Source organism: Pelobates fuscus, chromosome 4 (genome assembly GCF_036172605.1).
Source record: "Pelobates fuscus isolate aPelFus1 chromosome 4, aPelFus1.pri, whole genome shotgun sequence".
Classification (NCBI taxonomy): domain Eukaryota; kingdom Metazoa; phylum Chordata; class Amphibia; order Anura; family Pelobatidae; genus Pelobates; species Pelobates fuscus.
This window is the reverse complement of record NC_086320.1, coordinates 30,475,686-30,501,528: the sequence shown is the minus strand read 5'-3', so window position 1 is coordinate 30,501,528 and position 25,843 is coordinate 30,475,686. Positions and strand designations below refer to the sequence as shown.

The following is a 25,843-nucleotide window of genomic DNA, read 5'->3' as shown; positions in this document are numbered from 1 at the left end:
CACAAGTGCAAATGAAACAAGGTGTTCAAAGTGGCGCTAGAAATATAAATAAGTGCGACTTCCCCAGTGTTTAAAAAACACTCTAAAAACACACATTAAAATGATACAAACAGAGATAAAGATAGGGGGTGCAAGTATAAGTGCAATAAAAAAAGTAAATAAACAATACTTATTCACACTTGGTCTTCAAATTAGAATGGATTTCACCTGAGTGAAAAAAACAATACATAGCATAACACTCTTTATGTACAAGTTTAAGAATGGGTGTTGATTTCTCACTCACACTTTGCAGAACCAAATATAGTAGACTCCCACTTTCCAGGCTTTTCAAAATCCCTTTGGTATTTTCTCCTCTCCTCCACTCCTTAGGATACTACCGCTGGTGCCAGAAATCCGCAGGATAATAACGCAAATATAGAGTGGGGGTATTAAAAAACTTTAATGAAATGAAGAGTAATAAAATAGGGATATAAAGTACATAGAAGGATAAAAAATGGATAGTCCAAATAAGCAACACTGACACGTTTCTACCCGTCCGGTCTTTCTCAAAGTGCATGTCTTTCCTCTTCGTTTCGTGGTTCTTATACCCAGCTGGCGTTTCAATTTGGCGCCCTTTGTTTACGTCACAGTCCTTTTCCCTCAGCTTCCTGTTTACGTCAATACGGAATTACGTATATCCGCCTCCGTTCATGGTTGCTTGCGTCTGACTTAATCTGTTCCGTCTAATCCCGGATTGTATTCTATACGGCGGTTTCGCCATATTTGAAAGTCCTAAACTGGGTATATCATATAGAAAGTCCTGGCAATAATACTTTCCACATTTTAACTGTTCAAAACTTAAAAAAAAAATATTATTCCATGAATGAAAAATGTATCTAAACAAATATACATCTTTTAACTGGTTTAAATTTCCATATACTTAATTTCAAATCACCATATAAAATAACTAGCCATACTCAATTTAGCATTATATATATATATATATATATATATATATATATATATGCCTCAAAGTACCTAAAAGCAAAAAATCGATTTCTAAAGTTTGATATCCTAAAAAGGGGGCAGGGGGTCTTCTGAAAAAAACCAAAAAAACATATGAAGTCATTAGGATTTTAAAAACAAAAAAAACCAAAAAATATATATATATATATATATATAGTGCTAATTATAATTTGTAAAATATACAATTATATTAATGTACTAATTTCAAAATCCACACTACTACAAGCCGATCATGGGATCCCACCTACGCTTTTCCTGTCATACCTTCCAATAAGCTCTACACTTCAGGGGCTCAACCAGTCCCGCAATATCTCTCAAGCTTTCCAGTCATCAGATTTGTCAGTAATAGAAAAAATGTGTGTAAGCCTAACACCTTAAATGAAGTGTATTTCAGTGTGCTAAGACACCATACTCCACGATACCATATCCCCTCTCCCTAGTTATACTAGGGAATGAAAGAATGCACTGGATTGGCTGAGATCATCAAGTTTGTGTCCTTTTAAAGTCAAATTTGATGAACCGGACACATTTTCTATATCACATTGACTTCTCTGGCCTTAAAGTGGCACTTTTTTGTTTTTGTTACATGTTTGCGGCTTTCTAAATATTACTTTACAGTTGCATAGATGGTTTTGTGAACTTTTAAACATAAATACCCTTTACCCTCTCTATGCTTCTGCCATTTCCATTTAAGATCTCAATTAGTTTCCATGTTGCAGCCAATCAGAGTGAAGCAATTATTCTTCATGAGAATATTTATTGCAGTACCATCAGTGTCAGTATAATTACAGATCTGGAGCAATGAAATATATGTAGCCACGCACACAAACCGTTTCTGCTAACTGGATCTCTGCCAGAAATCAATGACCACATTCTGCTTCATCATAACAAACTTGCATCAATGTCAAGCAATTTACCACATTTTCCTTCTCTTGCCACAGTTGTCTGGTGATTGTCATAATATAGTTTCGGCATATTTCACTACCGCCATCCTGCATGAGTAGTGCTGTCAAAAATGAGTAGTTGAGTCAAAAATTGGAACCAGATTAACATAGTATGAAAAAGTTAAAGCGGCACTGTCACAGCCCGGGGGCTTTGCCAAATTTGCTGTTGGGGTTCAGTGGCTGCAGGGGGGGGTGGGTAATGTGAGATTATTTACTTGAACCTGTCCCTCACAGGCGCTGCCATCTGTCTTGCGCTGCTCCTCTTCAACTTAAGCGCCTGTAACCTATATCGCTGCTGTACTCTTGTGCATGCGCGAGAGTACAGCTTTGAGGTCTGAGTGGTCATGTGTTGTCGGGATTGACTCGTAGATTCGGCCCCTTGAGTCTAAGAAAGTCAGGCATAGGACAAACTTGTACCTACTTTGCCTCTGTATATATCTTGACTTGATTGGAATTTTAGTGACATTTCAACATAATCAGAATGAGTTTTTCAGAACGATGCTATCTTTATGAAGTACTCCTTTTTCAGGGGGTGGAGGTTACAAAACCGCTTTAACTGTGCTTGAAAGTGTACCCTCTAATATCATGTATTTCCAGGTGGAATCAAACATATCATCATCGGTTTCCTCTCCAGAGCCCTAAACTGGACACTTGCTGTATACAAGACTGTCTCTCTCCTTGTAGCCTCCTACAGAGCACCTACTTTGTAGCCCTGGGTGACAGACTAGTGCAGGGTAGACAACCTTCAGCAATCCAGATGTTGTAGACTAAATCTCTCCTGATGCTTTGACAGTATTAAGGCTGTATGAGCATTATGGGAGGTGTAGTCCACAATGCCTGGTGTGCTGACGGTTGCTTACACATAGGTCAGTGTATAATACAGAAAGCTCTGGTATGTAATGCAAGAAAATGATGTAGTCAGTGAATGGTAAATGCGGAGATTGGCATGTACTAATAGAATATAGAAAGATCTTTCAGCATCCTTTGCCAAGATGCGAGCTGGCACCTAATGGTTTCTCTTGCACATAGTGATAATAATGCACAATAAAATAATAAGACAGAGAGCCAGAAAGACATGACTGTGCTCTTCATCCAATCTTCGTCTGTCTCACCGCAGCTCAGCTCACATTGCTCTCAGTGACTCCGTACATGCTGAAAGCCCGGGGACTAAGTGAGGAGTCTGGTTTGTGCTTCAGAAAACTTTAAAACATTTTTGTTCTTTTCAATTTTTTTTTTGGTATACAACTAAAAAGAATTGCAATGAAAGGCTGTATTTTTGTCGTTGCTCTATCTGTGAGACCAAAACCAAATGAGTATAAGTTTTGTAGGTTCCTTAATGATCACTATTATTGATAATATGTAATATGACTTCTTCAGTCAGTTATTTCCACCTTAGAAACTAAAGCAAAAGAAAGCCGCATAGTGTGTGGGTAATATTTTAGTGCTCAAGTCAATTTTTGCAACGTCTATGACAGGCACTGGGAGTTCTTGAAGTTGTATGTAATGGTTTTCTCTTATAGATCAAAACATCCCAATAGAAATCCGGATCTTACTAGCTATTAACCAAGCAGGGGATAAGAAATTCTAACTTAAACAGACCGTGCAATGAAGGAAGTGTGAACATTAGTTAACTCTTTACAGGAAGTCAAAAAGTAATAGTGTAGCGCTTCATACAAAAAAATCAAAAGTATCATATAAAATACAAATTGTATCACTTTAAAGTGTCTGTGCAATGGCTTTAAAATCTATCAGTATTCTGTGCAAAAAAATTGCAAATGCATAAGCCTGTATTTCATGAACACAATATAAACAATGCAGTGCCAATACTTTCCACACGTTAAAATAAATATTTAAAAAGTGTCACCATTACAAGTGCCAAACAAGCAATGAATACTTAAGCAATGGTTGTAAGCTTCCGGATGATTGTAACTTCAAAGAAAATGAAACCGAGAATATCCAATAGTGCAGTATGCCAATAGTATCCTAAAGCATACTTTTAAAACGGTTTGTCTGGTAAAAGTGTTCAAGGTCACATATTAATAGTACAGCTGCTCACTAATATTGCACGTATTCACTATTAGGAGTAAATCGTTTTACAAGCGCCTTTTCTTATATTCTTTGATGCTTTTTTACAGGAAGTGTTTAGGAAGGCTGTGTAAGTCACATGCAGGTAGGTATGACTAGGGTTCATAAACAAAGTGATTTTAAAATAGAACACAGAAACAAAAGGGATTTAACTCCTAAAGATCAGAGAATTGAGCAGTGAGACTGCTGGGGCATGATCTATACACCAAAACGGCTTAATTAAGATAGTTATTTTGGTACTTAGTGTTCCGGGAAAATTATATACTTCTAATTTTGCTCACTACCGCTATTTGCTGATCTTAGAATACAGGGAGTGCAGAATTATTAGGCAAGTTGTATTTTTGAGGATTAATTTCATTATTGAACAACCATGTTCTCAATGAACCCAAAAAACTCATTAATATCAAAGCTGAATATTTTTGGAAGTAGTTTTTAGTTTGTTTTTAGTTTTAGCTATTTTAGGGGGATATCTGTGTGTGCAAGTGACTATTACTGTGCATAATTATTAGGCAACTTAACAAAAAACAAATATATACCCATTTCAATTATTTATTTTTACCAGTGAAACCAATATAACATCTCAACATTCACAAATATACATTTCTGACATTCAAAAACATAACAAAAACAAATCAGTGACCAATATAGCCACCTTTCTTTGCAAGGACACTCAAAAGCCTGCCATCCATGGATTCTGTCAGTGTTTTGATCTGTTCACCATCAACATTGCGTGCAGCAGCAACCACAGCCTCCCAGACACTGTTCAGAGAGGTGTACTGTTTTCCCTCCTTGTAAATCTCACATTTGATGATTGACCACAGGTTCTCAATGGGGTTCAGATCAGGTGAACAAGGAGGCCATGTCATTAGATTCTTTTATACCCTTTCTGGCCAGCCACGCTGTGGAGTACTTGGACGCGTGTGATGGAGCATTGTCCTGCATGAAAACCATGTTTTTCTTGAAGGATGCAGACTTCTTCCTGTACCACTGCTTGAAGAAGGTGTCTTCCAGAAACTGGCAGTAGGACTGGGAGTTGAGCTTGACTCCATCCTCAACCCGAATAGGCCCCACAAGCTCATCATTGATGATACCAGCCCAAACCAGTACTCCACCTCCACCTTGCTGGCGTCTGAGTCGGACTGGAGCTCTCTGTCCTTTACCAATCCAGCCACGGGCCCATCCATCTGGCCCATCAAGACTCTCATTTCATCAGTCCATAAAACCTTAGAAAAATCAGTCTTGAGATATTTCTTGGCCCAGTCTTGACGTTTCAGCTTGTGTGTCTTGTGTTCAGTGGTGGTCGTCTTTCAGCCTTTCTTACCTTGGCCATGTCTCTGAGTATTGCACACCTTGTGCTTTTGGGCACTCCAGTGATGTTGCAGCTCTGAAATATGGCCAAACTGGTGGCAAGTGGCATCTTGGCAGCTGCACGCTTGACTTTTTTCAGTTCATGGGCAGTTATTTTGCGCCTTGGTTTTTCCACACGCTTCTTGCGACCCTGTTGACTATTTTGAATGAAACGCTTGATTGTTCGATGATCACGCTTCAGAAGCTTTGCAATTTTAAGAGTGCTGCATCCCTCTGCAAGATATCTCACTATTTTTGACTTTTCTGAGCCTGTCAAGTCCTTCTTTTGACCCATTTTGCCAAAGGAAAGGAAGTTGCCTAATAATTATGCACACCTGATATAGGGTGTTGATGTCATTAGACCACACCCCTTCTCATTACAGAGATGCACATCACCTAATATGCTTAATTGGTAGTAGGCTTTCGAGCCTATACAGCTTGGAGTAAGACAACATGCATAAAGAGGATGATGTGGTCAAAATACTCATTTGCCTAATAATTCTGCACTCCCTGTAGAATTAAGTGCTTTTTAAAAATTTCTTTTGAATATGCTTCTCATTCAGGTTTTTTTTTTACATTTTTTTTTATTACTAAAGCAAAAATTGTCAGGAATTTAACCCCTTAAGGACACATGACGTGTCTGACACGTCATGATTCCCTTTTATTCCAGAAGTTTGGTCCTTAAGGGGTTAAAGTGAATACAAAGGGAATTTCAATTAGAAGATCAAAATAGCCAAGCTGACTTAGAATTATTTTCTTATTCTAATTTTTTTTGGATAACATTTTGAAATGTACATTGAATTCACTTTACTGACTAACCCTGACGGTGTATAATGTTCTATTTTTTTTTTTATTAAATGTAAAGGACACTCTTAGTATTATAAAACAGATTATTCCACTTTTACATTAGAAATACAGAGAGCAAGGAGCTCTGCCTCAGGCACTTGTGGGATTGAGAGACGATGGACTGTAGTAGTTATGGTCCTTTGGAGATAAACTTATGGTACACACGCATAGCTGTAACCTGAATTAATGTCTTAGTTTGCTCGTAAGTTTATTCTGTGAATATTTTGATTGCAGGTACACATCAAAAATTGAAAAGATAGACTATGAGGCGGGGAAGGTGTTAATTCATTTTGAGCGCTGGAGTAGTCGATATGATGAGTGGATACATTGGGACAGCACCCGGATCCGTCCTCTCGAGAAACCTGCCTTACGAAAAGAAGGGTTAAAAGAAGAAGAAGAAGAAGAAAACTATGTAAGTGTATAACCAAAACATGGTAGAATGCGCTAAAATTCATTGATCATATCCTACATTATTTTATTTTGGAACTATAACAGGGTTATTCATTAAAGTGTGTATTGCTGGGAATTCAAATCAAATTTCACATTTTAGAACAAAATATCAGAACTGAAGCCACAGATGGCAGAAACAACAATTTAGGGAGAGATGCAATTGTCCAACTGCTGAACCAATACAAAACCTAGAATTTGTGCGTTGAGTTTGTTCCACTTTTATTTAATTTATCTTCAAGTGCAACCGTATATATTCTATATTGTTGTTATAAAGGACAGAAATGTTTATTTTTTAGATAACACCACGTTAATTATGAATCAAACTGGAAAAAGGCAAAAAAAAAAAAAAAGTCCAACTAAAGAAAAATAACTCCGAATTGATTCACGTATCAGTCCAGATTCTAAATGCCCAAAATGTCTAGGATTTTAAAACTTTAGTAGTTTACACTTGCACTATACCAGTCCTAACCTTAACCCTACACCATCAATAACCCTGCAACCCTAAGTAGAACACAAAGGGATTCACTCTTCTGACGGCAGTACTGACATCAGAATAGAAATTTCCCAGCTTACACAGTAAAGCATGCATAGTGATCAGAGTTTGGCAACAGGCACAGCCCCGCTGTAGACAGGGGGGTATGCTGGGAGACTGTCGAGGACTTTTTGTGGCTGGATGTACACACGGATTGTGTTTCAGTCTAGGGCCATTAAATATGGACAAGCATTACACCTTCCCTACAAGAAAGCATTGCCTTAATACTTTACTATAGAGGTTTTCAAGACACTGGACATCTTCTTGCAAAGCATTATTTAATGGAGTTAGACTCCAGGAAGCACCTCTAGTATCTAATAGACTGCCACGAGAGGCCATCTTAACACTCCAAATTTTTGCATTGCTGGGTTAAGGGAACAGGGACAGTGCACACGGACCACTTCAATGAGATGTGTCCCTTTAAGGTACTGGGTTCAAAGGCATTGGGCTTTTATTTTTCATTTGGGGAATGGGATTCTTGCTTCGTTATTGTGCCATGAGATTCCTTACGGACTCTTCCGAGTTATCTGCTAAACTCCAAATTGTAATCAAGCTGTGTCTATACAGTTTTGGAGAATTCTAAAGGTTTCATTAGATTGAGGATTGACAAATTCAAGATGAAGGATCACTATGGCCATCCAGTAATTTAATCTAGAACCTAGAAAAAAACCTCCCTCATAGAGTTTCATCATGACTTCTTAAACTCAAACCACAACATAACTCTGCGTTCACAGTTATTTTTATATCTATTTATACTTTTAATTCCAATATCCGTTGTTTTTACATGACTGTCAAGGTTTAGGCAGCAAATAAAGGGGTTGGCACAATACTGACTGCAGCTGCCCATCCCAGTGTGTCACTAACCATGGGTGACCATTTCTCAATGCAGCCGCATACCTTTTGACGACTCACTTCTGTCCTTTTACTGGGGGAGAGAGCACTTCTCTCTAAAGCCAGACTCTAAAGCTCAGTATCGTGTGTAAACACATTTGTTTTGTCCTGTATATTAAATATTTTGCCTTTTTATGCGCAACTAGATTTTTCTTTTTTTCTGTCTTGATGACAAAATATGATGCATGACATGAACTCTTCAAGCTACTTCAGTCTAGGTCAGGGGTAGGCAACCTTCGGCTCTACAGATGTTTTGGACTACATCTCCCATAATGCTTTTACAGCCATATTGCTGGCAAAGCATCAAGGGAGATGTAGTCCACAACATCTGTAGAGCCGAAGGTTGCCTACCCCTGGTCTAGGTGATTTTATTTATTTAGCTCTGTCACCTCAGTCTTGGCATTCTCATATTGTTTCCTCTTTAAGAATCTTTTCTTTGTTTCTGATCTATTTCTCTTTAAAAACATAATATAATGTGGACGTCTTTGTCTTATATATTTTTCTACACTTGGAAATCTTGACCGAGGATGGAACTTTAGGCAAGTCACAATTCTCAAATGTAGAAAAATGCATAAGACAAAGTACCGGTAGTTTTTTTTTTTTTTTTTTTAAACTTGATTTTAAATGTATCATTCCCTATTGGGCATTACTAGCTATGTACCCTTCTTTAAACACTTATCTGAAATCCAGTACTGGGAGAAGCTACCAGCATTGTTCTTCACGCCTCCATCCAAGGGCCTCGGCAGGTCCAATCAAATGCCTCTTGTAGAGAAGTGTTAGACCGGACCATTTCACCAGCTCAGAATGGAGGGGTAGAGGGAGGAAGGCATGAGACACAACACCAATGTGTGGGAGGAGAGACACAGACTTCGGCTACAGGAGAGAAGCTCATTACATCTGTTGCCAACAAGTTGTGTGCACTAACAACAGATTTTTGCACACAATTGATAGAGTTCCAGGCTGCCTAAGTCGTTTGTGACGGAGGTGCGACTAGCCTAGTTGTCATGGTGCTGGGAATAACCATTTAACTTTAAACTCTCACCAGCATTTTCAAGTTAGACAAAGGCCTGTAACAGATCCCCTATACTCTGACTGAGTATATCCGTTGAAGTTTCCCAGGTTCCGAAGTGATGCAGTGATTATAACTCGAGCTACCAAAACATTAGCCAAGACTTAATGAAGGGTACAATAAACTGCTTATATACACAGACTCCCAGCATGGGGTCTCCATTCATTTGTACAGTAAGCCTGCCCAGGCTCCTCTGTGCCTGGGAGATAAGAGAGCCAGCTTTTGCTTAATCTAATTTTCTCCTAGGCACTAGAGTTACAAAATATTAACAAAAACCATTAAAAATGCACATAACATATATCTGAACTACAACAAGCATTATATCCCTAGATAGCCTGGATCTGAGCGCCCAACATATCCAAATAGCGCTCAAATCCCACGAACACAGCCTAATCGCCACCGGGGCGGTCTGCCCAAATTAGTTCCATAGAATCCGTGGTAGCGGTTGTTCAATTTCGAACATTCCAAAACGAACAAAAAAGATTAAAGGTTCCCCTGGCTCATAGGTAGCGATTGTTCGCCTTGTTCGTGCGAATAATCCTACTGAACAGTGCTCTCCTGGCTTGTCGTGGAAAGAAGCAGGCGTTCATGTGAATTTGCCGGTGTTCGTGAGGTCGAGTGCCCGATGTAGAGTTACAGACACTCAACCACCAAGTCCCGCTGCCTGCGTTTGTGCGACAAGATGGCTGCCGTTCTCTCCAGCACGTGTTGTTCGGTTATACGAACGGCGGCCACACAGAGAGAGCACTTAAGTTTGTGATTAGTTTGTAGTTAATGAGCTATGGGATGGTCGGGTTCGGTAGATTGTAACTGCCAAACTGGGGAATTTTATTTGTGTTGAGGAAACTTTATACCAGGAACTAGGAGGAATATGTCTTGCGACCAGAATAAATAGTGAGTTTGTCACATTGTACATGGCCCATAGTCGGTGGGTCAGGGGCCAGCTCCCACACTCCTCCAGGAGTTCGTGGTAAACATCCAGGGTAAGGAGCGTTTGTCACAACGCCCCATTCAGACATGCATGTTAATGCAAAATGCTCCAAGCCACTTGCAAAGTAATATACAGAATGGCATAGGTTAGGTTCCCAGGTGTTTTGCTTTACCCACAATCCACTGGTGGATACAATACTTGCAGAGTTATTCACTAAAGTGGGAATTCAAAGTGAATGTCAAATTAAAAGCCAAAATAGCGAAACTGAAGAAACAAAATTTCCAATCAGCTATGCTCCCAGTTCTGTTACTTTGACCTTAAATTTAAATTTCACCTTGTGTTTCTGACCATTCTCATTTTAGGTAATATATCCCATGTTATGTTATTGGAGCGCATGCTTGTTGAGCATAGATTAGTTATTAAGATGAAATGCGGAGGTATGTTTCTCATTCATACAGCCCCCTGGCGTCAAACACAGTATATCCTCCCCACTGATCTCAGCTGAGTGTGTGCTCATCAACTGAACTTTAGTAACTATCACAACGATCACTATAAAATCTATAGAATTGTAGTGTTCTTTCGTAATATGCTTTCTGTGGTTGTCGCCTGGCATTGAAACTTGGGGAGATTGTACTGAAAAAGCTCGATAAACGGTTGAAGACAGAAGAGCCTTACGAGTTTGGAGCAGAGATAAGTATTCTTGAAGATTTTATTTGATAAAAGAAGTGTAGCTGGCCTGAAGCTCCCTTGTCAAATTTTGTCATGCGGAAGAAAAATACATGAGGCAAAGAAGTCTCTTCTTTGCCTTATGTATTTTCAGAAAAATAGAAGAGAAAGGAAGAAAAGATGAATCGATTGAGGAAAGGTAATTATGCCTTCTTAATATTGGAATCTGTGTTAAAGGCACTAGCTGTCATGGAGTAGTGACTGTTTGTAATGTAACTGCTTGTAATAGGATATGTAACCTCTTTTCATGTGGTTAAAGGTATACTCTGCGCACCAACACGTAGGAGTTTCTGTGTTTTAGATTGTTCCTCTGCAGTCTCAATTCTCTGCCATTTAGGAGTTAAATCACGTGTTTGATTATGCAGAACTAGCCACACCTCCCCTGGCTGTCACTCACACAGCCAACATGAAAAAAAAGTTTACTTACAGTGTATTTACTTTAGGTTTAAGTTATTTTCTCATGCTTTGATAATTGATTTCTAATCACACATGAGGCTCCTGTAAGCTCTAGCAGGCTATTAACCAAACAGGAGATAAAAGAAAATACTAAATTAAACACTCTGTATTAAAGGAAGTTTAAAATGTAGATCTCTCTTTACAGAATAACAAAACTACTGTATTAAAACTTGATTAAAAATAAGGATTAACATTATAACTTTTCAAACAGGATTTTAAAGAAGGAGATGAAGTGCTGGCTCGCTGGACGGATTGTCGCTATTACCCAGCCAAGATCGAGACCATTAATACGGAAGGTACGTGTTACCTGCTTTGTACAGTATATACTAAAAAGCACTGCAGTGAAGAGGCTAATGATGTCCTAACACAGCATTGTGTGTGAGCCAAGTCTTGAGATAAACAAGTCTAATTATGTATTTCCCAAAAGCATATGTGCACCGTGCAAAAAAAGTGTTAAAACATGACCGTACCACAATTTTTTTTTTTTCCCTTCTTCGAGTTTTCTTTTGCATGTGCCCTTTGAAATTCAATTATCACACCCCACCCTTCCCACTTGCATTTTTGTGTATTAACATTTCTTCCTTGGGCCGAATGGCAGTACATGGGCAACTCCATTTTGTTCTCCTCTATCCATGATATCTGCAATCTGTCCTCCTGTTCGGGCTGAGGGATTGTGTGTCTAGGCAGTGTCCCAAAACCTTCTAACTCTAAATTTTGTGTCAGGACAAGTAGATTGGGCTATCACTTTAGCCCCTTGGACAAGTACATTTTACATTTCCAGGCCACTGTTACTATTGTGTTCTTGGGCCATATGGCATAATTTTCCTTTGAAATGTTTGGTGCGGAAATTCTATGTAGAGAGGCTGTTTTATTTTGTTTTTATTTTGACGGTATGTGACTAAAACTCTGACAAACATGTTCTGCTTGTCACTTAGTATAGAATGGCATTAGACCATGGCGAATGTTCTAGAGTATGTGCTGTTCCACTATTTGGGTTGTTGTTCTTCTTTCTCTTTTTTTTCCAAAATCTGTTTAGATATTGGTGCAGTGCTGAGGGCTGTGGTGCTATGCATATTCCTTCTTGTGGCCATTCATGTCTGGCCATGGCTGTGAAACGCCTCTTTCACTGGGAGGGAGCTGTGAATGCAGTGTTATGGCTACTATTGGCTAACTCAGCTGTTCCACTGAACTGCATAAAAGGGATACCGAATTAGACTAGGATGAAAGGCACTTGATTGGTACAATCATTTTATATGTGTGTGTGTTGGGCCTACCTCTTGCATTATGTTAGCAGAAAGTTTGTAGGTTTTTTTTATTTTTTTGGTAACTGAGAGGCAGGTCTCCCATTTATTTTTTTAAAGTTTATTAAGGGAAATGTAGAAGTACATCATCAAGCATTAAAGCATAATGAGATTTCCAGATCAGTAGGTAGTAGGTGCTGTTAGGATAAACATTAACATGTCTAAGTTCCAAGCATGAATGTGGCAACGAGTACATGATGTTGAACATGAACAACGGGTCTATCAAGTGTTTGAAAGTTAAAGTAGACCCATCTTGCTCTTAGCCCATATAGAGGAGACAATTATAGAAATAAAGGGGAGAGTATCCCCCACTGCCATGGGGGTGGGTAGGGAGTGGGGTGTCATTGGACAACAGCGCGAAACAGGCGGTGCTGCCCACTGGCTGCGTAGCATTGGGTAGTGAGAGCTTTGCTATATTAGTCCAGCTTGGTAGGGTGGTGTAATGGTAAATTAAGTAATTTCTTTATATTTATGAAGTTCTGAATTTCATAAATATGAAATAATACCACAAATAAAATAATAAAAGGTATACTGGTCAATCACATAAATATTAGTGAATATCTTGAATGAACAGACAAGAGGCAAAGTTTTGATGAAAGTATAAACAAAACTTTACTGGGAATACAATTATCAAGCACACAAAAAAAAAACCAAATACTTTAAAAAAAACACACACTGCTATAAACAATACATTCAGGTAAGAAATCTACTTAGCTCTATTCATGGAGATTCAGCAGCTTACACAGGATAATTGAATCAGCATAACACACAGAACAATGAGGTGAGTTCCTTGCCACATGTTAAATGGATTTACATGGGCACCTCTAAAGACACCTGGCTTCTTCCGACCCAGTCATGAAACTGCTCTCAGGTTTCTGGTAACCCCTTGAATAACCTCCCATCTAGTATCCGCCCACAGAGGTAACATAACCAATACCTAATGGTCATCTCTAGGAGGCGGATACTACATGTGGTCATTTGTGAAAGGAAGTGACTTAAGAATTCTCAATACCTTCCTAAAGCACATGTCTCATTGACTATGTGGCAGCCATCTTTATTCACTCGACGTCACAGTGCTCACTAGGCCACCTATAGGTCACTTCCTCCCTAAAGCACATGTCTCATTGACTATGCGGCAGCCATCTTTATTCACGCTACGTCACAGTGCTCACTACACCCCCTATAGGTATCATAAGTTATTGCACATGAATGGGAACACAATAATAGAACATTTATCATTGCCCATAACCAATACAGGTGGTGTAATGATTCCCTCGTCAGGGTTGTTGGCAAAGGTTCGGGCAACCTATGAGGTTAGGGATAATCTAGGCGGGAGATAAGTAGCTCAATGCCATGGGCGAGTGAATTGTGTATCTTTTTGCATGAAACTCAACCAGGGATCCCAGACTTTGCAGTATAAGGTGTATTTGTGGGTCAATGATTAGTGCAGTTCTTCCATCACTCTCAGATTTTCAACTCTTCTGTATCCATTCCCTAATAGATGGGTCTGCGGTATTTTTCCACTTGGTAGGGATTAAGAGAGAGGCCGCTGTGAATAGATGGTTGAAAAGTAATAGTGTGTGTCCAAGTCTGTAGTGTAGGAGCTATCGTTGGGTGGTGGAGGGAATTGGTAGACAGGAGATTCTTCCCTTTGTTGTGCCATGCGACTGTATAAAGAGGCACAGTGAACATTTTATTTTCTATGGTCACCCATAGTTTGTCGTTAAAGGGGTGGAACCATTCATATATTCTGGTAAGCATGATCGCTCTGTAGTATAGTTCAATATGTTGCAGTCCAAGTCCACCTTGCAGTTTGTGGCGCTTCAATACATGGAATGCTATCCTCGGGTGTTTATTGGACCACGCAAATTTGGTGAACAATTGTTGGACATTAGCAAAGAAAGATTTGGGTATCTTTATTAAAAGTACTTGTATGATATATAGGAGTCTGGCACACGGCAAGAGTGTTCATCTTTAGGATGATAATTCTGCATGTCCAACTAATGTGCGGTTTATCCCAGGATTTAAGGTTTGCAGAGATTGTTTGAAGGAGTAGGTTGTAATTGAGTTCATAAAGTTTGGAAGGAAGGTGGCCACCTAAATATTGGATACTTGTGTCAGACCATTTAAAGGGGTGTCTGGATTGTAGGGTTGCCCTAGGGTTGTCATCAATGCGTAATGGTAGGGTTTCACTTTTGGATGGGTTGACCTGGAAGTTGGATACTCTGTTATAAAGTTTAATTTCGTCCAGGAGGGGTGTCATTGATTTCAAGGGATCTGTGCTGCTAAAAAGAAGGTTGGCAAACGCTGAAGTTTTGTAGTGGTTGTTGTGACAGCGGAAGCCGTGAATATCAGGGTTATCTCTAATTTCTTGCCAGAAAGGTTCTAGTGTGAGGATAAATAAAAGGGGGTGACAAAAGGCCACCCCTGTCTCATGCCATTTCGGATGTGGACCGGTTCAGACGTTTGGCCGTTGATTCTGAATTTGATGTAGGATCAGAATAGATGACTTGAGCCAGTTAGTGCCAAACCCTAGTGCTTGCAGTGTTGAGAATATCAGAGACCATTCCACTCTGTCAAATGCATTATCGACGGCGATCGAGAGAAGGAGCCTCGTACAGGGGGAGTTGTGCAATAAGTGAATTAGGCTCAATTGTTTTGTGATGTTTGGCCTCTGCCTGGAACAAACCCCGACTGATCAGGATGGATTAGTGATTGCATTATGGGGTGAAGATGATCTGAAAGTATTTTAGTGACAATTTTCAGGTCAACATTGATAAAGGATATGGGGAAAAAGCTACAACAGTCTTTTCCTGGTTTGGGTATCAGTGCTATATGTTCTTCTAGGGAGGAGGCAGGTAGGATGGCGGAGCTTAGGAGGGAATTGCAGGCTTGCACAAAGGGTTTAAAGAGCTTGTGTGCAAATAGTCTATAGTACCTATCTTTATAGTCATCTGGCCCTGGGCTTTTACACAGTGGGAGTTGGCTTGCTGTCAATTTGAATTAGTCTTCCGTGATTGGCAAGTCAAGGGTTCGTAGCAAGTTGGGCGGTATAGTGTGTGTTATTCTGTTGGATAATACATTTTGAATGTCCTCCTTGGTTGGTGGTGTGTCCCTAAGATTGTAGAGCTTAGAGTAGAAGTCATGAAAGGAGTTTGTAATTTCGGGGAGCTTATGAGTAAGTTCTCCTGAGGGCTTTCTAATTTGTTCTATAAAAGTAGTTTGTCGGGCCTGTTTCAAGGCATTGGCCAATAACCGACCACTTTTGTTTCCTTGTGAGTAGTAAGAGTATTTCGTAAGCAGCAGCTTACACTTCAGCAATTGTTGAAGTTCTGACCTCTTGTCTACCAGGCATTTGTATGTGTCTAATGATCTGTTTTGTTTGTGAGACTGTTCCATCTGACGAATGTCAGCGGTAAGAGAGCGCACTCGGGCTTCCCTTAGTTTTTTGTGAGTGGGTGCTAAGGCTATAAATTTGCCTCTGAGGACACATTTATGCGCTTCCCATGTAATGGTGGGGGATGTGGAAGGTTCAGTGTTTTCGTTGAAGTAGTCTAGTATGGATTGTCGAGTTTGTGATTCTATAGCAGGGTCATTTAACAGGAGGTTGAGCTTCAATTGGAAAGACTTGGGGACAAACAGTATATGTAGGACAATAGGGGGACTGGACCCATCTCGGATAACAGGTTTAGGAAGAAATATATTGGCATATACATCATAAGTCAGAACACCTTACACATATCGAGACATCGTGGTATATCCGGCGTCGTCTGAGGGGGAGGGGGATTTCCCAGCTTCTTCGCTCCCCCAATACAGTGCATCCAGCTAGAAAGTCAACATGGGGAATGTAATTTAGGCGATGTAATCGTATAGTGGATAAACATTAAAAAGTTAAAAATAAATGCAAGTAAGAAAAGGTGTAAAAAGAAAGGGGTTCTTGAAGGATACAACGATAAAAAAACAGTGTCCGCTCATCAGGAACCCCATTTCATCCGCCACAGAGGCTGCCAAAGACTGCTCTCTTTTTTCTAAGCGTAGCCGTGCTTCTCGTCGGAGTCTGGTGGCCTGTCGTTAGGGTTGGTTCTTCTTTTTCTTGGAAGCCTGCTGCCACTGCGGTCTTTGTGGAAGTTGTGGTGCTTGGGAAGGTTGGACCAGGCCATACCAGTCGGAAATCCTGACATCCGGCCTGGAGGAATGAGGGCACGTCCTTCACACTGTGTATAGTGTGTGTGGAGCCTTTATAAGTCACGAATGGGCGAAAGGGAAGCCCCAGTGATATCGTAGTTTCCTTGCTCTGAGGTGATCTGTGATGGGTTTTAGGACTCTGCGGGCCTGCAGAGTCATCCAAGAGAGGTCGGGGTAGATCGCAATCTTATTGCCACGGTAAAGCAGGGGCTGTGTTGCTTGTCTCAGTGCGCAGAGGATGTCCTCCTTACAGGCAAAATAATGCAGCCTGCATACTATGTCTCTTGGTCTGTCAGTCTGTGCGCCTCGTGGTCGCAGGGCCGTTTGTTCTCTGTCAAGCAAGATGGACGACTATGAGGGTCTTTCCAATATTAGGCTGAAGAGATCAGGCAAGGTGACAAAGAGATCCTCTTGTGCGTTTTCTGGGAGGCATTTAATCCACAGATTGTGCCTCTTCCCTTGATTATCGAGGTCGTTGAGGGATCTTTGCAGCGCAGAAAAGTAGTCAGAGTGAGTATCAAGAAGGGTTTGCAGGTGTTATACCTGAGTGTTGATAATGTCCCTATCGTCTTCCAGGGGCTCACTCTATCTCCGATGTTGCGTATATCTGCTCCAATTGTGTCAAGCTTGAACTGGAAGGAGGCCCCTAGTATGCTCAGCATAGTTGCCAGATCCTGCTTTGAAGGTAGACTTTTTTTTAGGATTTCCCTGAGGTAAGTATCTGGTAGGGAGGCAGAGTGGTCAGAGTCTCCAGGGCTGGATGGTGGGGCATTTGCACATGGCAAGTCTGGAGCCATATTGGGGCTTAGAGCACAGGAGTGTGATTCCGTGTTATCACTGACAAATTTGGTAAGGGCTCCTGATTTGGTTGCAGGGGTTTTACCCGATGAATGTTGGACTGATGTAGCTCGTTTGGGGTGTCCCATTTTCATTTGATTTGCCCGATGGATGTGGATTTTGCCCTCTGTCGTAGCTCACGCCTGAGACTAACACTCGATTTCAAGGCTAGCTCCGCCCCCACTGCAAAAGTGTACATGTAATCAGCACATATGATTATTTAGTTACGCGAGGCTTTGATGGCATTAAAAACATTAAAAAAAGGCGCATTATAATTTACCAAGATCAGTTTTGATGTGAGCAAGTATGAAGAAAATTTGCAAATGTTCTGATTTTTATTTTTAAATAGTTACATGTTGCACAGGCTGATTTGTCTCCATCAAGTTCAGCCTTTGTTACATCTGTTTGTGCTTGTTGACGCAAATTAGGTGCTCCTGGGTCTAATGAAGTGCCGTTGCCGTGAAAGGTAAATGCATTCCTATGGTGATGGTGTTATTCACGTATTTTGAGGTATGAGGGTCCTCTGTAAGTTTTACATTTCTTGGTTTTTGTGGGTATTTTTCTATCCTGTGATGTGGTCTGTCTGGTCTTTTCCTTCAATGTGCAGTATTGGAAGAATTATTTATGCAACCCCAAGTTTTACTTACCATGAGAGGCTAGCTTTCACAATCTGGAGTTTGCTTAAGTGGGGAGTTAATTATTTGTGCTTGCAGAGTCTGCAGAATATGATCTTGTTCTTCGTGAGGAATTTGAGATCTACGGAAATTGTTTACAGGCACCCATTGATCGGTTGTAGAATTGCTAGCAAAATCAGTTTTAAGGAGCAGTTTAAATGCAAAGTTAGATAAAATTGTGAAGTACAATATTATATTAAAGACCTGCTTTAAAAAACAAAAAGATAAGATGTTAACATTATGTCTTTTGACATGTGGGGTCACTGCTGGAGAGGTCCAAGCACGTTTCCTTAAATATTTTAAAATCGCTTAAAGGAGCACTCCAATGGAAACTGTTTTTTATAGTTTGTATCCCCAATATATAAAACGCTAAATGCAAAAATACAATCCTGATGAAAGCTCCTTATGTGAGCTGAAACGTTGATTTGTTTTTTTACAATATGTATTAAAAGTTGTTTTATTTTTCTATAAAAGACATTGGAGTGAATTCACTATACACACTACACACACACACACACACTCTGCATTCATTATATATACACACACACACACACTCTGCATTCATTAGATACACACTACACACACACACTCTGCATTCATTATATACACACTGCACACACACACTCTGCATTCATTATATACACACTGCATTCATTATATACACACTACACACACACACTCTGCATTCATTATATACACACTACACACACACACACTCTGCATTCATTATATACACACTACACACACACACACTCTGCATTCATTATATACACACACACACTCTGCATTCATTATATACACACTACACACACACACTCTGCATTCATTATATACACACCACACACACTCTGCATTCACTATACACACACTACACAAACACACACTTTGCATTCATTATATACACAAACACACACTTTGCATTCATTATATACACAAACACACACTTTGCATTCATTATATACACAAACACACACTTTGCATTCATTATATACACACACACTCTGCATTCATTATATACACACTACACACACACACTCTGCATTCATTATATACACACTACACACACACACTCTGCATTCATTATATACACACTACACACACACTGCATTCACTATACACACACTACACAAACACACACTTTGCATTCATTATATACACACTACACACACACACACACTGCATTCACTATACACACACTACACAAACACACACTCTGCATCCACTACACAAACATACACTGCATCCACTACACACATATGTTCTTGAAAACATAAACAATTCTGACTGACATGTATATTTTGTGCATTTTTTTGCAAAATAAATAAAATAAACATGTTCAGTTAACAATAGATTTGTGTAGAAATAGTTTATTTTTTTAAAATGGTAAACGTACAGAATATTAATAAGTTATCGGCCTGAAAGTTCACAGATTATCGGTATCTGTATCGGCTCGTAAAAATCAATATCGGTCGATCCCTAATGGTACACACAACTTATTTTATTATTTATTTTTTAGGAGAATTTTAGAGAATAAAATATATATATATATTGATCCTTTGAATTTTATTTTAAACCATATATACTTATAATGGTAATGTCTGTCAGCTGTCAGATCAAGAGGAGCAGAAATACTCTCCTCCAGGCAATTTTCCTGCTCTCATCAGCCCTCTCACAGTCACCCTTAGCAAATCATACCTTCTTCCCACCATTTGCTCTGGGGAATTGTTCCCAAGAAGGGTCAAGTATTTAGGAAGAGAGTGGAAACAAAGTGAGTGTAACTTTAGGATAACACCTGTGAAGGCAATAGGTCCCACAAAAAAAGTAACCGAAGCAAATTAGTATTTTTCCAGGCACACGTTTTGTGTAATCGAATACCAGTCTGCAACTCACGCAGCATATTACTGGAAAGATGATTACGAGTTATAATACAGCCGGACCACAGGCTGCCACTGATTTTAATGCTACTGTTCTATGTTACAGTGCAAATGGTCAGCCATATTCTATTGGTTGCAATAGCTTACATAGCGTGGCAAAGTCAGTCTGTGCTGAAAAAAATTCAAGTTACAAATAAGAATACTTCTATTTGTAAGAAAAAATATATATTTTACAGGTATTAGTTTTAATGCCAACAATCAAAAACCGGAAGGTGTACAATACACCAACCAGAGAAGGGTATTGTGTCACCTTGTACACTTCTGCCTATCCGATCTGAGCCCGTCCTAGAAGGCTCATTCCCATGTGAGTTGGACCATTGGATACCTACAGTCCACTTATACCCTTGACGTTACTACACTATTATTCACTCCTTTCCCTCCCCACCCCCCCATTTTACAGCTTAATCACTGTGTCCCAACAAAGGGTAGGTGTATTCTGTGGTACACCTTACACGCTCCACTTCTCTGGTTGGTGTATTGTACACCTTCCTGATTGTTTGCTCTCACGTGTGGGGTGTAATAGGCAGATATCCACCTGAGTGTAGTAGCGTGTGAACTTGTTATATTTTTATAACTGTACCTAAGCGCCTATATATTCACAGAGCACTTTGTGTTTTTCCTGATTAGTTTTAATGCCCCCTGTTATTAGGGTGAGAATGTTTGTTTATTTTTAATGGAGGGTGGCTAGGTGATTGGAGACCCCAAGCCACCCAGGAGGGACGGGAGTGGTGTCCATGCCCATCATGTCCACCTTTCCTCCATACCTTTATTATTTAAAGTACCTACTTGTCGATCATGAATTGTGGCTGGGTGGGGGACGCTAGGTTCCCCCCTTGAATAATTTAATTAGGGTGCCAACTTACTGCCTACATTAAACTTCTGAATCCTATACTTTGCATGTGGACACCAAATGCATCCGGGCAATTACTGCAGATTTGCATGGGCCCACTGAATTGCGGCCGTATTTGGTTTTATGGTTTTATCTAGACAAAATCCTTCCATCAGTGAATACCCTACAGCTCTTTTCACTTGCTGTGCTGCTCCATCTTGTGGCCGCACAGGTAATTACCGACATCCTTATTTCTTTGTTACATTATGGAAAGTTAATACAATGTGAAACACAAATCTACACACTAGTCAAGCCATAACACTTGCTTTTCCCACAGAAATCCCAAATCTGCAGTGATGTTACAACCGCAAAGGATTCTGGGTGGGCATATGCAAATAAGTTTAATACGTTTTTTTTTTTTTTTTATTCTTTATTTTGTTGTGCATAGGTTTTCAAACAAGCATGTGCTGCCATTTCAGTGGTAACAAGATTATATATAACATGTTAAGAGAGGCAATTACATGGCATAGAGGTAAAAAGCACATTTTCCGATAAGGAATAACAGGAAAATTTAACAGTTAAGTTAGTCACAGTGGAGTTGGTCTAGCTGTGTGTGGTATTCGGTTAAGAATCACATTTTTGCCTCATTCCATTTTAAACATAGATTCCTTTTAATATGTGTTTGCAGTATACAACTGCTTGGAACACAATTTAGGAAAAGATGCAAAGCCAGTGAACCACTCATGGACACCTGTTTCGTTGTTAATGCAACTCATCAGCATGAGGTTGGTTACTGGTTTGCTTATTAAGGCTTGGTAGTGCTTGGGAAGCAAAATCCAAATAGCTTATAGTGGGGAAAAATTGTGATTGAAAACCCCTTCCACCTGAAGTCTGTGGATAGTCAATACATTGTTAAACAAAAATCTGCACACCAGTCAAGCCATAAGACTTGCTTACATTATGGAAGATAGACTTGTCTATCTATGTTACAGTTGTGCATCACCCACATATCTCGAGTTGTTTAAGAAGTCCCCCTCGGCACAGAAACTCGAGAAATAATTTTTCCACAAAAATCCCAGAGTTCCCAGCTTGAGATGCAAATAAGCACAGATAGACATTGTGTTTCAAACTTCAACCTGCATTTCTCCAGATACCTTTTAGCAATGGACGTTGTTTTATTCACCGCTTTTTAAAAAATCAAAGCATGGGCTATGATCCAAAAGGAGTTTTATTGTGTTTGGTCTCACTACAAACGTTAAGGCACCTAGCTATAAGCTCTCAGGGACACTTCAACTCCCTGGTTATTCACTAATGTGAGAATTGACGGATATTTAAAATGAATGCAAAGCAAAATGTATGTCAAATGTAAGTCAAAAGTAGTAGAATAATCCTTGCGTGTTTATTTTTATCATGTGTATTTTTTGTTAAAGCTGATTTGCGTTCCAAAGCTAAGCAGTTCTTGAAGACCAGAAATAGGGCTGGCACATGTATGCACATGTGTCCGATACAGATAGGGAGATCTATTCAGGCTGAACTGTTATTAAGAAACAGAGATCCACACAAATGAAATGCTTATGCTTTGTATTAGGAATCTCTTAATTATTGTACTAATGTGTTCACTAATCTGTCTCTAGGAACCTACACGGTGCAGTTTTATGATGGAGTTATCCGATGCCTGAAGAAAATGCACATTAAATACATGCCGGAAGATGCAAAAGGCCAGGTAAGAGTGAGTGAGGATGAAACCACTTGCAAAGATCTATATTGTTAGTGTGTCATTCTCTAGTGTTACATTTTACTGCAACTTTCATAGTATTCTTCCTTGTCAAACAAGGCTCATACAGTATTTTACAGGAACACTATGCAGGGTTATTCAGTAGACACCGGTGCACACTAATCTGAATAGGTTCAAGGGCACTATATCGTTAGGGATAAAAACCTGTGTTCCTAACGCTATAGTGTCCTTTGCAGATTTATACACATGCAACTATAAATGTACGTAATTTTTAGTACATGGTGTACAGGATTTTGCCCTGGTACAGTGCACAGGTAATGCTAGTTACATTAAACTACGTTTGTAATTAATGTGAAAAAAATATATTTAAATATGTGATTATAATCACTCCTCTTATTTGGAGCTTTGAAATAAAGACATACTTGAGAGCCAAGGAGAGATTATTATTATTATTTTATTATTTATATCGCACCAGCAAATTTCGTAGCGCTGTACAATGGGTGGACTACCAGACACATATTTGTAACCAGACAAGTTGAACATACAGGAACAGAGGGGTTAAGGGTCCTGCTCAATGAGCTTACATGCTAAAGGGAGTGGGGTATAGTGACACAAAAGGTATAAGTAGGAGTAACGAAGTAGGTAGCTAGAAAAGTATTCATTGAGGGCTTAGTAGGTTATTTTTGACAGATGTTTTTTAAAAGATGTACAGGAAAATAAGAGGATTCAGTGAGATTCACCCTTTGTGCTTTTTATGACCAGGTCTAATGATGTGGATTCTTTGTTTAAGGATTGGATCGCACTCGTTAAAGCTGCCGCTGCCGCTGGTGCTGTGAAAAGTAAATCCGGGAACAAACCCAGGACAAGCGCAAACAGCAATAAAGACAAAGAAGAGCGGAAACTGAGTAAAGGACTTGCCAAGAAAGAAGAGCCATTCACCTGCAAACCCATAGATTTTATCCAAAAAGAGGAGGAAAAGCCAACTTCTAGCCGAACCCTTGGTAAGAACTCTTCAGCACTCTTTAACCCCTTAAAACTGGAGGGCGTACTATTACGCCCTATTCTAAGCGTCTCTAAACGCCACAGGGCGTAATAGTACGCCCTCCGGTTTTTCTTACTTACCCGGTCGCCGGCGATCCTGGTTGGGGAGACTCACCTGGGATCCCAGGGAGTCCCCCGTGGCGGATCCTGCCTCCTCCGGCCCCCCCCCCCGGCCATGTGAGAGTGAGGTCCTTACTGCCTGTAATGACAGTTAGTCCCCCTGCTGGCTGAATTCAAATAAAATTAAAATCAGTGTAAAAAAATAAATAAAAATAAAAATATTATATACTTAGATTATATATACACACACACACATACATACACTGTCTAGGTGTATTTTACTATAAAAAAATAAAAATAAATATATATATATATATATATATATATATATATACAACAATAAGAAAGCACGGCACTCCTCCTCTATTTTACTATAGGTCAAAAAAATGCCTAGGTGCAATCCCGCGTCCAAATATAAAATACTAAATAAAGGGAGCACTCTAGGTCTTCTCTTCAGTGAAAAAAAGGTATTTACTGTATCAAAATAGAATACATTACATGTGCAAACAAATCGACGTTTCGACCCTGCTGGGGTCTTTATCATGATCTTGATAAAGACCCCAGCAGGGTCGAAACGTCGATTTGTTTGCACATGTAATGTATTCTATTTTGATACAGTAAATACCTTTTTTTCACTGAAGAGAAGACCTAGAGTGCTCCCTTTATTTAGTATTTTTTATATATATATATATATATATATATATATATATATAAATATGTGTGTATATATGTATGTATATATATATATATAAATATGTGTGTATATATGTATGTATATATATAAATATGTGTGTGTATATATATATATATATATATATATATATATAAATATGTGTGTGTATATATATATATATATATAAATATGTGTGTATATATATATATATATATATATAAATATGTGTGTGTATATATATATATATATATATATATATATAAATATGTGTGTGTATATATATATATATATATATATATAAATATGTGTGTGTATATATATATATATATATATATATATATATATATATATATATATATATATATATATATATATATATATATATATATATAAATATGTGTGTATATGTGTATATATATATATATATATATAAATATGTGTGTATATGTGTATATATATATATATGTGTGTATATATGTATATATATATATTAATATCAAATTACACGTAGACTGATACTGATTAAATATATATATATCATTATTGTTATATATATTTATATATAATATAAAAAAATTTAAATACGTTAAAAAATAAAATTACAAAAATTATTAAAAATAAATAATTAAAAAATATATAGATGTTATTTCGTTGTAACTGTATTGTGATATTAATATATATATTTATATCAAAATACACGTAGAACGAAATATATAGGGAGTGCAGAATTATTAGGCAAGTTGTATTTTTGAGGATTAATTTTATGATTGAACAACAACCATGTTCTCAATGAACCCAAAAAACTCATTAATATCAAAGCTGAATATTTTTGGAAGTAGTTTTTAGTTTGTTTTTAGTTTTAGCTATTTTAGGGGGATATCTGTGTGTGCAGGTGACTATTACTGTGCATAATTATTAGGCAACTTAACAAAAAACAAATATATACCCATTTCAATTATTTATTTTTACCAGTGAAACCAATATAACATCTCAACATTCACAAATATACATTTCTGACATTCAAAAACAAAACAAAAACAAATCAGTGACCAATATGCCACCTTTCTTTGCAAGGACACTCAAAAGCCTGCCATCCATGGATTCTGTCAGTGTTTTGATCTGTTCCCCATCAACATTGCGTGCAGAAGCAACCACAGCCTCCCAGACACTGTTCAGAGAGGTGTACTGTTTTCCCTCCTTGTAAATCTCACATTTGATGATGGACCACAGGTTCTCAATGGGGTTCAGATCAGGTGAACAAGGAGGCCATGTCATTAGATTTTCTTCTTTTA

At 38.7% G+C, this 25,843-nt stretch overlaps 1 protein-coding gene across 1 annotated transcript in view; it reads left to right on the top strand.

Moving 5' to 3' along the window:
* PHF20L1 (PHD finger protein 20 like 1) overlaps positions 1-25,843 on the top strand; it is a 78,458-nt gene that overhangs the window by 13,901 nt on the left and 38,714 nt on the right. Inside the window, exons 3-6 of the mRNA XM_063451044.1 lie at positions 6,462-6,639; positions 11,494-11,578; positions 22,677-22,765; positions 23,568-23,778. Coding sequence (XP_063307114.1) covers positions 6,462-6,639; positions 11,494-11,578; positions 22,677-22,765; positions 23,568-23,778 — 563 coding nt within the window. The remainder of the gene's footprint in view (positions 1-6,461; positions 6,640-11,493; positions 11,579-22,676; positions 22,766-23,567; positions 23,779-25,843) is intronic.